Source organism: Mustela putorius, unplaced genomic scaffold, assembly GCF_011764305.1.
Source record: "Mustela putorius furo isolate JIRA1106 unplaced genomic scaffold, ASM1176430v1.1 tig00000868_pilon_pilon_pilon, whole genome shotgun sequence".
Lineage (NCBI taxonomy): Eukaryota > Metazoa > Chordata > Mammalia > Carnivora > Mustelidae > Mustela > Mustela putorius.
The window spans coordinates 7,652,425-7,671,700 of record NW_025421502.1 but is presented as its reverse complement, the minus strand read 5'-3'; the positions used below and the strand labels follow the sequence as shown (position 1 = coordinate 7,671,700).

At 39.8% G+C, this 19,276-nt stretch overlaps 1 protein-coding gene across 1 annotated transcript in view; it reads right to left on the bottom strand.

Annotated features, from left to right (window-relative positions):
- The window catches only part of PAPSS1 (3'-phosphoadenosine 5'-phosphosulfate synthase 1), a 98,474-nt gene that overhangs the window by 44,446 nt on the left and 34,752 nt on the right, over positions 1-19,276 (bottom strand). The window contains exons 6-8 of the mRNA XM_004748115.3: positions 6,703-6,816; positions 3,444-3,555; positions 1,602-1,807 (exon numbers count right to left, since the gene is read on the bottom strand). Of these exons, the coding sequence (XP_004748172.1) occupies positions 1,602-1,807; positions 3,444-3,555; positions 6,703-6,816 (432 nt within the window). The remainder of the gene's footprint in view (positions 1-1,601; positions 1,808-3,443; positions 3,556-6,702; positions 6,817-19,276) is intronic.

Below are 19,276 nucleotides of genomic sequence, written 5' to 3'. Positions count from 1 at the left end.
TCATGACTCAACAAGATCTTAACATCTCAGGGTAGAACGCTATCTTCCCTCTGTCTTCCCAAGGTCCTCTCTCCTGCTCGACAACCAGTCATCTCTCCAATGCATGGAGTCTGCTCCTCCTGCTTCCTAAAACTGGAATTCTGTTTTTCACAGTTCCTCCTATCACAACCTTGCTGGATCCTCAAGGTTGCATACAAGTACTAAGTATCCCAAGAAGTTTATGGATTACTCTAAATAAAAGTGGAGGGGAACCTGGGTGGCTCAGTGGGTTAAAACCTCTGCCTTCAGCTCAGGTCATGATCCCGGAGTCCTGGGATGGAGCCCCGCACTGGGCTCTCTGCTCAGCAGGAAATCTGCTTCCCTTCCTCTCTCTCTGCCTGCCTCTCTGCCTACCTGTGATCTCTGTCTGTCAAATAAATAAAAATCTTTAAGTAAAAGTGGAAAAAACACCAATAATTGCTCTCTGCTACAGATTATGGAAGAGGGCTTTGAAGCCCAAAGTCCTGAATTCAAACCAAACCCTCATCCTACCTGTTAGCTGTATAATTCTGGTCATGATATTTATCCCCTGTAAGTCTTAATTTCTCTATATGTAGGATAGAAATGCCACCCATCCTTATAGGTCTGCTTTGCGGTTCAAAGAATTTACATAAGTAAGCACGTTTTGTAAACTACTATTTATTATTAATAACTGTAGAATTTTAATACCAAAGGAATGTCTGATACCATCACTAATTCAAACTCCTTATTTTCTAAAACAATATCTCCCTATCTTAAAAAGTTTATCACTTTTTATTCCTCATGAGACAAGATTTAACACATTTACATGACCTAAACAGATGTCTTAAAAATTGTCTAGACAACCTACTAAAATTTCACTTAATTTCTTTTAAAGCTCAGAGTATACTTTAAAACAAATGACAGAAATTTTACTTCAGTGATGACATTTCACATAAAACACATAAAATACATGAGGCCCTTTGGAAAGACTAACTGGATTTCACTGCTTTCATACCAGACACAAAGCGTTCAATTAAAACCCCAATCACCCTGCCGTAGGCTCCCACAGCACCTGCCCTCGCAGCCTTCCTATAGAACATGATGTCTGCTCCCCACCAGACAGTAAGCTCCAACCATACAGAGACTGTGTCCACTGTTACATCAGCCCTATATTCCCAGAACCAGTACCTAACTCGGGACCTAATGTATAGAAGATGTTTAAAAAAGATTAACTAGAGGTGCCTGGGTGGCTCAGTCAGCTAAGCATCCGACTCTTGATTTCAGCTCAGGTCATGATCTCAGGGTTGTGAGAACGAGCCCCACATTGGGCTCTGCGCTGGGCATGAAGCCTGCTTGGGATTTTTTCCCTCTCCCTCAGTCATCCCCTTTTTACCTCATAAGAAAAAAAAAAAGATTTACTGAACAAATATTATCCAGACCAAAATGACAAGATCATGTGTTCATCACACTAATCTGAGATCCAGTGTCCATTCTGCAAAATATCAACAATCCCAAAGGAATTGTGGATATACAGGTAATGCCCACACTTCAACATACACAGTATCGGCCCATGGAGATAAAATGCAAGGTTTGTTAAGGACCTTGATGTAAGGGTGGTTCTTGCATGTTGTTCCCCACTGTCTGGCACAGCGTTCTTCCTTCCTGTGCTCGAAAAACTCCGGGTTGCGAAGAATGGCCACACGGCGGCCCTCGTACATCAGAGCAAATGCTGTACAGCCGTCCAGCCTCTCTTTATCTTCGTGAGTAGCCGGTAGAACTATAGGCACTGACAAGTTAATGACACCCCCTGCAGGGCACAAAAGAACAGAAAGCACACAGTTTGCATTACTCAACAGGACTCACAGCCACCTTTCACTCCAAAGGACACTCTTCAAATAATACAAGATTTATGGGTCCAGTACCCGCCAGAGAAAATCAGGAGAGAACAAACAACCACAGAGGTTAAAAAATAAAAAATAAAAAAACAGCAAACATTAAGAGCAGCAACACTGTGTAGCAACATACTTCTCACAATAATTCATGAAACTGTCTTTGGGAAGAAAAAAATGGTCACAAAACCACATTAGTAAAAGAAACTCTTTAACAAGGAAGAATCAGCTGATTACACCTAATGTCACCCAAAATATACTGAGTACCTCCAATATATCAAAGACAAAGAACAATGTTTCCAGGCCTTTCCAGGAACATGGAAACCTTTCCAGTAAATATATTGTGAGTGGCAAGTGTACTTGAGTATACTTGGGTTTCCTTGAGACAGGAAGACAAAAACACCCAAAAGGTATTTTTATTTCTTGGTTTTTAATCAGAATTGAACCAATGTCAGCAATTACTGGCCAAGAAACAGAGGAAGTAATCAATTTGAACCAAAATGTATGATCAGTGAGACAAAAGCACATTCTCAGTTTCCAACCTTCCAAGCTCTAAATGTTTTTTCTAATCATTGTCCCCAGGTTAGAAGGAAAAAAAAAAAATGCACTCTCAAATTCATATGTGGATCTTATTTACATACCTAGTAAAAGCATATTCTTTTGGAAATCATGGCATGCCCTCTTTAGACAAAAGATGTAAATAAAATTAATGATAACTGGTTGGCTGCTTTAAAGTTACCAAGAGGTACAGTTTAAAAGGGAAAATTAACAGGTAGATTTGTACCAAACCCAGACTAAATGACTACTAAGAAGTCAGTCCACAAAGACTTTACCATTGGTTCTAAAGAAGAAAAACCAAAAAGGAGTATTTAACACTTTTATATGATAAAATTTAAGAAAAATGACTAGGAGTTATAACTTCTATTATCAATTTCACTCCTTAGTTAAAAGAAATCATAACAAAGAAGAACATGGCAGCAATTTAGTAGGGCTCTGTGACATTTAAAAATATTTTCTTTAATGTAATTAATTAATTTTACCAACGGTATACAAAGGTTCAGGCAGCTGAACTATCATTACAATATACTAACCATCAATTTCCTTGGTACCTTTTCCTTTTTCAGTGTTTTAAAAGAAGAATGATCCCTTTAACCATCTGTTTCAGGACTCCTTAACTTGGACTCCCTGATCCCTTATTAGAACACTCAAGCATGGATTTCAGTAGAGCAAAATTCAGTACAGATGTACACTTTTCAGAGACAAATTTATCAAGGTGCTCCAGTGGATACAGCACAGGGAAACTATATTCACTTTCTAAATACACTCTCAGCCCCAATCCCCAGGTTTTCCTTCTCTCTGCAATAAATGACATGCAGGAAAACAAAATGGGGAAAGAAAAGATTTCATAGTTTGCTCAGGGAATTCAGTACTGATGTAACTTAGTCTTAAAATGCTACCTCCATTAAAGACATCACCACTGTTTTTTATCAATGGTGATGAATCTGTGTCATTTCTCTTCCAGGCTCGATGTACTAGAGAAGTAAATGGTCTTACCGTCCAGAAGACAATCAAAGTGAAGGCACTGCAAATACTCCCTCTCTCTCATAAAGCCGTTCAGTGGGGTCGCCCACCCTTCTGCCAAAACTTGCACCCACTGCATATCCACCTAGCAAACGAGACAGGAAAGGAAAGTTTTCTACTTCATACACTTAGGAACAAAAGCAGCAATAACCTTTAGAAGTTTAATTTTGAAAGCAATGGGAACAAATACCTCAAGAATGATTATAGATTATACAAATCTAATAAAGATTAAGGGCACTAGGAAAATGTGCATTTCTCCTAATAAATGTAAATAACATTAGGCTTCAAAGCATTTCTAATAAGGATAGCATCTCCTCCACTAGTAGTTCTCAAGCTTTAATGTGTTATAAGAAACCCCGGGAAGGCCTTTATTAAAATAAAGATTGTTCCACCTCCAGAGATTCTATTTCAATCATTTTGCTGTGGGGCCCAAGAATTTGTATTTTTAATAGGTTCCCAGAAAATCCTAACAGTGAAGGTCTGGAAATTAGACTTTGATAACTACTGCCTCAAACTAAAGCAAACCTTACATAAAAATATTTATCAATGGGGCGCCTGGGTGGCTCAGTGGGTTAAGCCTCTGTCTCCGGCTCAGGTCACAATCTCAGGGTCCTGGGATCAAGCCCCAGGACCTTAGCAGGGACCTTAGCAGGGAGCCTGCTTCCCCTCTCTCTCTCTGCCTGCCTCTCTGCCTACTTGTGATCTGTCAAATAAATAAAATCTTTAAAAAATATATTTATGAGAACAAGTGCCTCAACAATGTCAGAGCACCCCTCATTTTACAAAGACTGTATGACTTCTTCATCTTCAAGACTTGTAGCATCTCCTACCAGAAGGAGTTGGTGGACTATGTATCATTAAGGCAAGTTGGATGTGCTCATTTAACTGCGTGTGTGCACACGTACCGTGCATATGTTTCTCAAACGAGAAAAGATAAAGCAACTGCCAAGGGGTGTAAAATGTAGCTTACTATTTATTCCCTAAGTATGCTGGCTGATGTGTTTCACTTCACATTCAAATAACAGGTATTCCCCCTCCTTCCATTCACAGGAACAATCATCTGCATAGACCAAATTGTGTCACCTGCTTTCAGGCTTTCCTCTCATCAATTATTCCTAACTCTCAGACCTGGCCATTCATTACCTGTTCCCACCAAAATCCAATTCTAGATGGTATATGTTAGGAACTGAATGTCTGTGCCCCCCTCGAATTCCTATATTGAAGGCCTAATCCTCAGTGTGACTCTATTTGGAGTCCTGGCTATAAGGACAGGACACAGTTAAATGAAGTCATTAAGGGTGGGGCCCTACTCCAAAAGATCTGGTGCCCTCACAGGGAGAGGAAAGACACCACCAGAGCTCCTTCTCTCCTCTTTATGATGACACAGAGAGTGAGGGCTGTCAGCGAGCCAGAAAGACAGTCTCACCAGCAACGGCATCAGCCAGCACCTTGATCTTAGACTTTCCAACCCCCAGAACAGTTAGCAGAGTCATTTTTTTTGCTTAAGCCTTCTGGTCTACTGTATTTGTTATGGCAGCCCACGCTAATACACTACTGACTTAAGATGAATTCTTTTAATTAATTACTTTTCATCCTGCCATGCAAAGAACAAACCACAATATTAAAAAAGCTACTGTGTTTCTGGGTTGTAGAGTCTGACTGACCTGGATTCATATTCATTCATTCTCATATTCTCTCTCTAGCCCTGTGTGTGGGGGTTCATTCGATGCAAAGTATGTCGGTGACAACATCTGTTCCCTTGCAACAGTCACCTTTCTGAGGGGCTCTGGTCTCCCAACTCTCCCCCTCTGCTCCCCCAGCATGTCTTAGCTTCTGATCAGACCCAACCACACAAAGTGCATCAAGTAATCTACTTCTAACCACGGATTTGAATAACTACTTAAAGAGGCTTTCTCTAAGCCCAGAAGTTTGTTGGTGGGTGTTTTTTCTGTTTGTTTGTTTGTTTGTTTGTTTGTTTTCTTTTCCTCCCTAATTTAAGACTTAGTGCTTCCCTGAGTGTTCTGGATTTTTACGAACTAAAAGAAAGGCTAGGAAAGTCAACTTCTGATCCAGGTTCTCAGTCCTTAATCTCCCCATTTATTATTATTATTTTTTTTATTTGGCAGATAGAGGTCACAAGTAGGTAGAGAGGCAAGCAGAGAGAGAGGGGGAAGCAGGCTCCCTGCTGGGGCTCGATCCCAGGACTCCAGGATCATGACCTGAGCCAAAGACAAAGGTTTTAACCCACTGAGCCACCCAGGTGCCCCTAATCTCCCCATTTTTAAAGTACATCTAAATGAAAAAGTTTAAAATGCTCTAATATTTCAAAATGATAAATTACAGTTTCCATTGTCATCATACCCAGTTTAGCTGAGTAGTTTTTTTAGTGGGGGTAAGGAGTTGGGGAGGGGGACACTCAATGTTATTAGAGGTGACATATACAGAATTACTCTTAACAAAATAAGAAAGAAATTCAGGGTTTTGGCAGAATATTATGAAACCTGTTTGGAGGGGGAAAAAATGTTCATTTTAATTATTGTACTTATAGTATTCTGAAGCATTAAGAACCCATTCTTTCTGGTAAGCTGAAAACTTTTATTATTAAAGATTTTATTTATTAATTTGACAGAGATCACAAGTAGACAGAGAGGCAGGCAGACAGAGAGGAAGAAGCAAGCTCCCCGCTGAGCAGAGAGCCCAATGCAGGGCTCGATCCCAGGACCCTGAGATCATGATCTGAGCCAAAGGCAGAGGCTTAACCCACTGAGCCACCCAGGTGTCCCTAAGCCGAAAACTTTTATACAATCTTTGGTCTGCTGTTTCAAAATAGGTAAATATTAGGGCACCTGGGTGGCTCAGTCAGATAAGCCTCCTACTCTTGATTTCGGCTCTGGTCATGATCTCAGAGTCATGAATTGGAGCCCAGCATCAGGCTATGTGCTGGACATGGAGCCTGCCTAAGGATTTTTGCTCTCCCTCTCCCTCTGCCCTTCCCCCCACTTAAAAAAAAAGTACATATTATGACTAAAACCACATCAAAGCCATGATATTTTGGGAATATGGCTTCACAAATTAAATACATTTCCCATCCCTGGAAATTGTGATATAAACTATAACTATAACCCCTACCATCACCACCCACGCCCTTAAACATAGTTATTAAACAAGATTTATAGATAATGATTATATGTTAGGCTAAATCACTTGGCACGAAAAGCAACAAAGCACTTACTTTATTAATTTTCAATGCTGGTAATGTCTCTGCATCTGTTTTTGCCAGATGGAGTTTATTTTCTGGCACATATAATTCTTTTACTTCGTAAGAGGCATCCACAGGTACAATATCCTATACAACAAAGAAAGTACAATTAAATATTTGATTCAACAATTTAAAGTTCTCCAAAGGGTATATTAATGAAGAAAATTTAACACTCCAAAAGGAGACTTCAAAACAAAGTATAAAAGTGGGCTCTGAATCCTGTGCCTCCCCAGTCAACTTTTCCTGAGGTCTGCTGGTCTACTCTCAACACATAATATGCCACGTACAAAAGTCTTTAAGCATCACATCCCATTACCTAGTGACGAAGAATAAATTCTGAGAATGTGCCACCGATGTCAAAATCAAGCAACTGCGAAAAACAGGTGACCTCAACTAAGAGGTAATAAGAAGAATTTGGGAACAAACAAAATCACTCTAAATACTACCACTCTCATCTTTAACATGTCAAAAACCCTTTTATTTCAGCTTTCATATGCATCTTTATCCCTAGAGTCACCAACGCCACCTTCTCAGTCATGCCACAAGGTACTCCTGAGTACATCAGCTTTACCCCTACTGTTGTGGTTTGAGAAACAGCACTTTTTGACCCCATCTGGAATGCAGTCAAGAAGTTTCATGTGAACTCCAAGTACACATTTACACAACATTGGGACAGTCCTTGTCTCTAAGAACATAGAAGAATGTATCTGTAATCACAACACAGCTCCTTAGAGGATCTCTACAAGTCTTGCTCACTTGTCAGACCCCAAGGAATAATTACCAAAATGTGTTTAATTGCTTCAACTTTTTTAAAGCCAAATCTATTAGGTCACCTTTATAAGCATACAAAAGTGGCAATGATTAAGGGCTTTTCATACATGTATCTCATCCAAGCAATACTTTGTTATTCAAAACAAAATAATTCTCAAGAGAATGAATAGATAAGCCACAGACCAGAAGAAAATATTTGCAAAAGGCATATCTGAAAAAGGACTGTTATCTAAGACACACACGAAGAGCTCTTAAAACTCAGCGGTAAGAAAACAAATAGCCCCATCTTTTTAAAAAATGGGCCAAAGACCTGAACCAAAACCTTACCAAAGAAGATATACAAATGACCAACAAGCATATAAAATGATACTCCACATCATGCCATCAGGGAAACGGCCAAAATCCGAAACACTGACACCGCCGGTTGCCAGTGAAGCTGTGGAGCAACAGGAACTCTCATTTGCTGCTGATGGGAATGCAAATAGTGTAGACACTTTGGAAGACAGTCTGGCAGCTTCTTACAAAACCAAACACACACTTAGCATACAATCCAGAAACTGCGCTCCTTGGCAGTTACCAAACAAGCTGAAATCTATGTCCAATCAAAAACCTGCCCAGATATTTAAAGCAGCCTTATTCTTAACTGCCAAGACTCAGAAACAACTAAGATGTCCTTCAGTAGATGAATGGATAAATTGGTACATCTAGTCAATGAATGCACTAAAAAGGAATAAACTTACCAAGCCATGAAAAGACATGGAAGAAACTTAAATGCATATTACTAAGCAAAAGAAGCCAATTTGAAAATGCTGCTTACTGTATGATTCCAACTATATGACGTTCTGGAAAAGGAAAAACTATGGAGATGATGAAAACACCAGTGTTGCCAGGAGTTATGGGTGAGGGCGGGCTGAGGGGAAATGAAGGCAAGAGGGGATTTGGGGGCACTGAAATGATATGATACTACAACAGCGGATAAGTATACATCTGTCAAAACCCACAGACGTAGAACCCCACTGTAAACTATGAACTTTGGGTGACAATGTGTCATAGTAGTTCTTTCAACTGTAACAAATGTACCACTCTGGTGAGGGGTGTTGATACGAAAGGTTGTGCTTGGTTGGGCGGTGGGGTAGGGTATATGGGAACTCACTCTACTTTCTCACTTTTGCTGTAAACCTAAAACTGCTCTAAAAAATAGCCCATTAAAAAAATGCAAAACAAAAACAAAAGCAATTCAAAACAAGTATCAACGGACAAACCAGAGTTTCAAATCTGGTTGCTATTTTCCTGACTAAGCGAGGAAAGTAACTTCCAACTTGTATTTGGACTTATGGATTTATGTTAATATCTTCAACAGAGGAGAAAAGCAGTCATATATGTGTATCAAAGATAGGAGGATCTCACAAAAGGCCTGGTGCCACTACTCAAGCAGCCCCTATGGGTTCTGAAATCTAGAAAGATGGATGCTCCTACATTTCTCCTCCAAAACAGAACAAAATAGACATAGTTCAGCACTAGCTAAATCAAGTGTCAAAATCAGTCTGCTCCCATTGGAAAATTCAAGGCTTCTGATCTTTCTTAGGATAAACCCAAGCATGAAGGAAAAGAGAAAAGAATACAAATTAAATACAGGAAAGAAACACTGCTTGCTACAATACCAAGTTTAGCTAATTATTTGTGGTGTGCAAACATGGGTACTTTCTGGGAGACCCCTTTGTCCCTCGAGCATCCCACTGTTCACAGGAGGAAGAAAGTGGAAAAGGGAGTGTCTACAACATAAGCCATGCACAGCACAAGACACTTCATATACCTTTCCAGGCCTACTGCAGCAAAGCTTCCTGCAGGCACCCACAACTGAAGGCTATTCATTGTGTTTATGGGGCAAATACTACATGAGGGCATTCAAGACAATGGTGAAGGAAGAATGATACCTTCCACCAGCTTCCTATAGATAAAAATACTATACAACTTTGTATTAATGAGGCAGATTATTTCTTTCTTTCTTTTTTTTTTTCCCAAGAGCATGAGAATGGGAAGGGGTGTGGAGGGAGAGGGAGAGAAATTCTTAAGCCTACTCCCCACTGAATGCAGAGCCTGATGCAGGGCTTGCTCTCAGGACCCTGAGATCATGAACTGAACTGAAACCAAGAGTCACACTCTCATCCGACTAAACCACCCAGGCACACCAAGGCATACTGTGTCTAGTAATGCCAAGCTAGAGAGGCATGTCTTAAATTTTGCCAATAGTCAAAGAAGCAGTTAAGTATACATATACGATCTATACACAATACTTGATTTCACTGTGTACCTGAAGAGGAAATCACATATAGAAAAGTCCCTTGTTTTCTTTGTATTTTAATTTTATCTCAATAAAACTGGAAAGAAAAAAAATGACCTATAATCTGGCAAAAGAAATAGCTTAAGGTAGTCTATTCTGTGCAATAACAAGGAATAATTTCAGAAATCACTGTTAATACATTTATTTTAAATTATAGCAGTTAAGAGAATTTGGAATTGAGAAAAACAAACCATCCCACATATGGTTATCATTGTCATTTTTATATATTCCCTCCCCATTACAGGGCATTGGTGGTTTCAGGAGTCTGTACAAAACCTATTGTTTCATCGACTAGAAAATAAAAATTCAGAATCCACTTTTCCTACAAGAACAATATGACATGCATTAGGAGAACTGCACGCACTCTATCTGTTCAGTTAGCTTCTTGGATACGTAAAGCTCTCAAAGACATCTTGAGACATACCCACTTTTCCTGCTGCAAAATAAAGAACTGAAACCCTCCACACTTGGAATGAATGCTAAAATTAATTTACACAAAAAGCATTCATTAGGACTTTCACAAGGAAGAGTATGATAAAATTCCATAAAACAGACTTAAAATTAAATACATTAATCACAAAACATTAGGGACATATCTTCAAAACCAAAAAGAGGCAAGAGAAAGCAAGAGGTTAGTTATTCCTGATGTTTACACCTGAGATCTGAGGTCAAACTCTACCAGTGCAACCTTGAGAAGGTCACCGCCACATCTCTGAACCGGTATCCTTTCCAGCTGTTAACAGATATATATACACATATGTTACAGGTCTGCTGTGAAATCCAGCAAATTAAAATACCTGAACTGCAGGGACTGACATTAGCTGGATGCTTCCTGTGAAACCAACATTGTCCCAAGGGCTTCCTGGGAAGAGATGCATTTAATCCTCATACAATCCTACCAAGGAAGATAGAAGTATTTTGCTTGAACAGATCTGGAAATTGAGGCTCAGAAGAGGTTAATAACTGGCCCTGAATCCCTACTGTTCTGTCTTCCAACACACTTAACACACAATAAATACTCAATCGAGCAAGCGTGCCACATTCCAGGAGCTGTTCTAAGCACCCTACACACATTAACTCAGAGAATCCTCAGTACAATTCTAGGACAGGCACTATTATTCAAGACAACTGAAGCCAGAGAAATTAGGTATTTTTTCCAAGGTCATGTAGTTAATTGACAAATGTTAGAGCTGGGATTCCAACTAAGGTCCCACTACTATTCTCCAAAAAAAAATAAATAAAAGTAATCATTACTATTTCTCTAGTGAAAACAAGCTATGACACATTTTGTCACACAAATTGTCCTTAGTCTATCTTCATGATTTTATTAAACATTCACAATTCCCAGGGTTGTTGGTATGTGATCTTCATGTGTTGATAAAATTCTAGACAAAAAACAAAGACACTGAATACTTCAATTAGGCCTAAAAATTTTTAAACATTTCTAAGAAGAGTAAGTGAGCGATTTTCAAACAACTTTTCCAAACTGCCTCATTGTAAATACGTTGAAAACCTCCACGTCCACCACATTGGACCACTTAGAACTTCAAAATCAAGAATCCACAGTCTGGCGACAAATAACAGCGGGACTCCAGGGAAGAGAAGGATTTCACTGACAAGAACAATTCTACATCAAGTTTTCTTTGCCACCCCTGGAGCCTACATTATTGTAAGGATAGATCTTTTTTACGTTGTAGAGGCTGACCACTCTTCTCTTCCACTACAGTTACTGCTGATGATCGTCAACAGTTTTGGAGAGCCAGAGGAGAGCATCCAAGGGACTAATCTTTTAATCTCTGTTGGATGCAATAGGGCATTTTTAGCTGGTTTCCTAAGCCGGAATCACTAGATTCAGCACACAAATACTGACCAAGAGCAGCAGCGACCACGGCCCATGTGATGTCCCAGGCCCCAGGCTGAGGCCGGAGCTGTGCTGTCTCCATCGGGAAACCCACCCTTCTCCAGAACCACACCGCAGGGTACACCCGGGTATGTCAATCTACTCCCTCTGAAGGGGTGTTCAAAGTGAGAAAGGAGAACTAACTAATGTTTCTATACATTATCTTTCTTCAGACCATATCCTAAATCAAGAAAACAAATACACAGATAATTTGTGAGCAAACCTGTATCTCCAAGAGAACCAGTCCGAACATGAAAGAATAGTATCTTCACTAGGAGCTCAACTAAACTATTTTTCTAATGTTTTGTGCACTCATATAAGCCATGAACAGATTTGGGATGAATACATTTTTAGTTAATGTGCTGCTTTATATGCATGAACATAGAGGCTATAATCACTTTCCTTTTAAGAAAGGAGGAATTTTTTTCTTATTTTGAGTCAAGATAATTTTTTCATTCTAAGCATTACAATCATTCCCTTTTCAAAATTTATATCAAGCAATATTTTCAAATGAATTTTAGCCTTACAACTTAAATACAAATTCTTCCGATGCCTAACTAAAGTCAAAACTAAACTTCAAGAAGCTGCTACTGTTTTTTTCTTCTAAAAAAAAAAAAAACACATCGAGTGAATGTTTTCTGAATTAGCAAAAACATAACAGCATGAATCAAGAGGCACATGGAACATTTGCTCAAAGGAAGCGAGTTCTATATAGATTCTATGTGTAGAGAGAAGAGAATTCGCTTTCAGGAATACAAAAAGAACCTTCTAAATGTACACACGGCCAGTTTCTAGCACATTCTACTGACAAATCTTTTCAGTTCCCAAAACTAATCTTAAACATCTAAAATGAGCAAAAACCACCTCAAAGCGAGACAAGGTATTTGGACAACATAATGTGAAGTCCCGGCCACATGAGTGGTCCATTTTATTTGGGATTCATTAAGATTTCCAGAGACACAGTTAGCTATTAGAAAACAATGTGTTCGGGACGCCTGGTTGGCTCAGTTGGTTAAGCAGCTGCCTTCAGCTCAGGTCATGATCCCAGCATCCTGGGATCGAGTCCCACATCAGGATCCTTGCTCTGCAGGGAGCCTGCTTCTCCCTCTGACTCTGCCTGCCACTCTGTCTGCCTGTGCTCGCTCTCGCTCGCTCTCTCTCTGACAAATAAATAAATAAAATTAAAAAAAAAAAAAGAAAACAATGTGTTCTTCTTCAACTTGTATATATAAAATTTTTTATTTCACAGAATTTCCTTTAAAATAAAAATAGACCACAAAGTAGGCCTGGAGCAAGTGTTTATATACCTAAACCCCTCACCACCAATCTAGAGCACCACAGTCACCAGCATTTATGGGTGAAGGGAATACAGGGGGGCCCCTGAGTCAGGAGTCTGTATACAATTCACATGCTACCATTAATCTTGTAGGTCTACAAATAGTTAAATATTATGAATGTGTAAATATTAATTCTAAAATGTTACATGGGTACTCAAAACTTCTTTTTTGTTTGACTGACCAAACACAATCTAAGACCTAACATATACTCTATCTATCATCTTTGCTCAAAAGAAGAATTGTTTGTTTTTCTCTGGAAACTGGCAAACAAAACACTCACTCACTACCTGAAAACAGTAATGTCCTTGTCTTCCCTTTTGAATCTTCCTAAATAACTGTGAACATGTTAATAAACATGATGATTCCACATTCTAAGTTTTGCCTTTAAGTATTTTTGGCACTTTTTTCCTGAGCCAAATCTGCTCACCAGATTTGAAGGCTAGCACTCATTCATATTTTATATAACTATTAAATTTCTATTATCTAAACTACATGCATCCCAAGCATGAACACCAAACAGCATTCTGGCAAGACTTTAAAACTGAGCTGCGAAGTCAGGTTTTTATGTGCAGTATAAAATCCATTTAGAGCACTAAACCACCATTTCATAAAAAGACAAACCTTTAAATAATTTATAGCACTAGTAAATCTCAAGTTCCTAGTAGATTTAAAAACAGTATTTAAAAGATCACTTTAGATTAAAACCAGCAGCAAGAAGCCTACATCCTTATGTCATAACACACCAAGTTAAAATGCGATACCAGCAGGCCATCTAGTGACCATCCAAGGGTTCAGGGAAAAACTTAAATCCAAAAATCCTCTATATTTTTCAGTGTCTTCTATTTTCTTGAATAAAAATATGAAAATATACCAACTGAAGAACATTAAGAAACTGAAGATGCTCTGACCAAACACTGAGAAATTAAGTATTAATATAAACGAACACATTTCCTTACCCCAATTATATTACACAGGCCAGATCAAAAGAGAAGTAAGACAATGCAGAGATGACTGAGGATACTTAACATTATGCTAACCAAAACACCCACCATTCCAAAATACCCACTGTATGGAAAGATTAAAGCAGCAGCACCTGATAGAATTCATTTCAGGAGAGTCTCTCCAAAGCAACACAAGCATTAGATAGAAAAAAGCCTTGACTGTCAAGGATATTGAACTTCATTCTCCAGAAAGCCCCAAATCAGGTTACCCTCTCTACTCCAATAAAAAGTTTCCCATATATTACAATGGGAAGTATATATTTAGTCTCTGTCCCTGGTTCCTGGCACAGAGCTCTTGAAACCCTTGGTATCTCCTAGGTGATTAAGGGTGTGTTTGGTGTGATACTGTGATGACTCCAGGCCAAGAGGCTCCTCAAGAAAGATCACGCCATATGCAGATGAGAAGGTTGGGACTTTCAACTCCATCCACAGAACTCTGGGCTGGGGTAGAAGCTGGAACTGAGTTCAGTCACCAATGGCCAAAGACTCAATCATGCCTCTGTGATAGAACCTCTGTAGAAACCCCTAGAGGACAAGTTCAGGGAGTTTTTGAGTTGGTAACAGTGCCCAAAGCACAGAGAGGCACCACGGCTCTCTCTGCCCCAGACCTTGTCCTATAGGCCTCGTCCATTTGCATGTTCCTGAGCTGTAGCCTTTACAATAAACTGGTATTGGTAAGTAAAGTGCTTTCGTGAGTTCTGTGAGTCAAATAACTGACCCAGGCTGTGGGGGGTCCGGGTCCCCCATGAATGGGCAGTCAGCAAGCTGAAATACAGGTATCTGGGCACCCTAGTTACAGCTGGCATCTGAAGTAGAAGCACTCTGTGGGACTGCAATATCCAAGCTAACTGTGGACTTAGCCTGCAATATCCAAGCTAACTGTGGACACTTGGTGTCAGCACAGAATCCAACTGCTGAACTCTATCAGAGGACCAGATGATTAGTTAGAGGGGGGAAAAAAACCCCATAAAAGTCTAAAAAATGGAGCCTGAAGAGGAAATAAAATGTACTTAAAATAAGATTTTGTTTTATACAGCTTAATAACACAAGCTGCTCACTTACCATTGAGATTTAGGTTTCAGGGCTTAAGTACATCTGGCATGATGGTCGCCAGCTTTGCAAAAGGAACTCAGGTAACCAACAATCATGTCCTACTTCACACTACAGAGAAAAAACACTTCCCACAAACGAGAGACAGGCACAGGCAGTTTCCTTCTTTACATGGTCAACATTCCTTCCTCTCCAGATACTGCTGCCTCTGAGTGGCTCTGAAGTCCTCGGAGAGTATTCTAATAATATTAACTCCTTCTAAGACCCAATACTCTCAAGTTCTCAATCCCAACTACACTTCGGAAAAGATGGTCAAGGAATGAGTGAGAGAGCCACAGAAAGGACTGCGGTTTCAGAAACCAACTGGAAAGGGAAGGAATCCAGGTACAAGGAAAAGCAGTGTAGAAGAGAGTGGACTTCAGCATCCTTCATGCAGTGTTCAAATCCAACACTGCCCCTCATGGCGCTGTCCAGGGACAGACAATGTCACCACTCTAAGTCGCCTTCCATCTGTAAATTGAGGATAACTGAACCCACTTCTCAGAGTTTTAACATACTCAGTGTAGGAATGCTCCTGAAACAGCTACTGAAGGCCTTGCCTCCATGGGAGTTCTTAGTGGTTTCCATCTCTGCCCACGACACTGCCTTCTAGCACACACAATGACCGTCTTACAAGTAATAGTGGTTAGTGCAGGACCTCTCATCTTCACACCCTCGCTCCTCACTGTCACCCTTGCACCCGACATCATCAGCCCCTCACCTCTCCGTCTAGCTTTGTTACGATCAGCTCCACTCCATGAGCTCCCACAACCCACCTGTGGAAAACCTCACAAATGCCTCTGTGACAATAAGTTGCACGGTTTGTGCCACCCCCAGGTCACCAGGGACAGGCTGCTTCAGAAGGTGTGCGCTGCACTAAGCTCCCTGCCTTCAGGGTGCGGCAGGCAAAGACTCCTTGCACCACCAACTCTGAGTATACCTCCCTTCAACTGTGTTCTTTAATTCCATATCATGCAATAAAAAAAAAAAAAATCAACGAACTGATATGGCCATTCTAGTCTATAACTATAGATAATAGTGATAAGGACCAAAAATTAAGGTCCATGAGGCAGGAATTAAAATTCAAAACACATCCCCAGTGTTTTGTAATAGTACACAGCACATAAAGCATTAACTATCTGTTAAATTAACTAACAGAATCAACCAAATAAAACACAGAAATACATACTTTCAATGGGAAATGAAGTCGTATCTTTTCCCCAAATGAGGGTGGTACCAAAAGAAGGCAAATGTGTTCTGCCCCCCCCCACTGTCTAAAAGAAAAAAGAAAAAAAATAAAAGAAAGAAAGAAAGAAGAAGGAAAGAAAAGAAAAGAAAAAGGGGCACCTAGGTGGCTCAGTCAGTTAAGCATCTGACTCTTAATTTCAGATCAGGTCATGATCTCAGGATCATGAGATCAAGCCCCTTGTCAAGCTACACTCCGGGCATGGAGCCTGCTTGAGATTCTCTCTCCCTCTCCCGCTGCCCCTCTTCTCTGTCTCTATCTCAAAAAAAAAGGAATTGCATTAAGAATCCATTTGCATTTCTTCTGTCACCATCGAGATTTATGACAAAAATAACTTTTCACAAGGAAATTTCTCCATCTTAAACTAATATAACCAGAACACCTTTCTGGTTGTGAATTTAATTACACTGCACTTTAGGTATAATGAGAACACCGCCGAAAGTAAAAGCCAGAGGCATATGGAAATGAATCCTAGGAAATCATACACCTGGAATCCTAGGTATAGAATCCAGTATGTCCATGAGAAAGTTACTCAATATTTCTGAAATATTTCAGAGGTTTACTCTGTGAATAAAATTAGAAAACATATATAAAGTACTCAGCACAAAGACCATTTGGAAGCTGTCACAGTAATTAGAGCAAGAAGTGGTTAGAAGCTAAACTAGGAGGAATGCCACTTGCCCTCAGATTCTAACAATGAAAACAAGTATGTTGGTGCACCTGGGTGGCTCAGCTTGCTAAGCATCTGCCTTCAGCTCAGGTCATGATTCCACAGTCCTGGGATCAAGCCCCACATCAGGCTCCCTGCTCAGCAGGGAGTCTGCTTCTCCCTCTCCTGCTGCTGCTCCCCTAGCTTGTGCTTGCTCTCTCTCTTTCTCTCTCAAAAAAATAAAATCTTGGGGCACCTGGGTGGCTCAGTGGGTTAAAGCCTCTGCCTTCAGCTCAGGTCATGATCTCAGGGTCCTAGGATCAAGCCCCGCATCGGGCTCTCTGCTCGCAGGAGCCTGCTTCCCCCCCAACCCGCCTGCCTCTCTGCCCACTTCTGGTCTCTATCTGTCAAATAAATAAATAAAATCTTTAAAAAATAATAAAAATAATAAAATCTTTAAAAAACAAAACAAAAAAAACACAAATACGTTAAAACACACAAAGCCCCATATATAGGACCCTTATAGTAAGTCCTCGGTAAATATTGGTTTTTTATTCTACTCCTCTTTTTCAAACCTTCAAGGAAACTGTCCAATTATCCAATTGCCTAGCAGGCATAACACAGAGTAACATCCATATAAAAGAGCAATTAATATAATCATTACTTAGGAGCAAACATCAGAAGGCTTCATTTAAAAGTGGCAAAATAAATTAAGGACAATAATATGAAAATATGAAGCTTGGAGCTAAACTATGGAGAAGCTTGGGGGCGCCTGGGTGGCTCAGCGGGCTAAAGCCTCTGCCTTCGGCTCAAGTCATGATCTCAGGGTCCTGGGATCAAGCCCTGCATCAGGCTCTCTGTTCAGCAGGGAGCCTGCTTCCTCCTCTCTGCCTGCCTCTCTGCCTGCCTCTCTGCCTGCCTCTCTGCCTACTTATGATCTCTGTCAAATAAGTAAATAAAAAATCTTTACAAAAATAAATGAAATAAAAATAAACTATGGAGAACCTTAATTCTATAAACCATGAGAAAAATGAATAAATTCTTTAGAGTAAAAAAAAAATACAAAAACAAAACAACTAGACAAACTCGAGAAAGAGGATTCTTCGAACAATACGGGATGGAATAAAAGGCATAAGGAACTGGAAACAGGGTAACCAGTTAAAGGAATATCAGGTAGTATGAGCCTAAAATCATACAGGGACAGTCTGCCCTCAAGTTTTAAACACTGGGGGTAGTGAGAACTACAAAGTCCCAGGCACGACAGACACTACATGAAGTCTGTATTTTCATTCCACGGAATCATGGCTAAAACCCAATTTCTGACTAAGTACAGTCTGGGATCCTGGGTTAAATCCCAGTATAGGACAGGACCTTAGTGGAAAAATTTGTGAAAGCCATATAAATGTGCACTTTAGCTTATCAAATCTTACCAGGATTCATTTTTTAGTTTTGAGAAATCTTCTATAGTCATGATGTTAAGGAAAGAGGAACCCAGTTGAGGGACAGACAGGAACTCTCTGTACTATTTTGAGACTTACAGACAATTGCAAAATTTTCTCAAAATACAGTTTTTTAAAATAAAAACAGCAGAATCGTCTGTTCCCTATCCAAAAATAAAAACAAAACCTCTATGTAGGTCAAATGTCTAACCCAAAGGATGCTATTCTACACCGGGACCCAAAGAAATGGTTAGAAATCAGGGTGCCTGGGTGGCATAGTCAGTTAAATGTCTGCCTTCAGCTCAGGTCATGATCCCAGGGTTCTGGGATCAAGTCCTGCATCAGGCTCCCTGCTCCATGGGAAGCCAGCTTCTCCTTCTCCCTCTAACTGCTGCTCCATGATGCTTGAACTCTCTCTCTCAAATTAAAGAAATAAATAAATAAAATCTTGCTTTTAAAAAAAGGTGGTTAGGAATGAAAGGGAAGACATAAGGGAGGGAGATAAGTGTAGCATCCACCACATATTATGTTTAATAATCCCAAAGAAGTGCCTGTGCTACCTGAAATTATCTAGCTTCAGAGATTCCTGAGCCCCCTACACTATATATGAGAGTATCTGTGTACTTTCCTGAGGTTCTATAAAACACTTAAAAACCACTAATTGGATATGGAAACTGATAACTCAAGCTAACAGAAAATAAAACTCTGTATAGCTTCCTAACATTAATAAATCTCCAGTTTAAAAAAAAAAAGATAGGTATAATGTACAAAAAA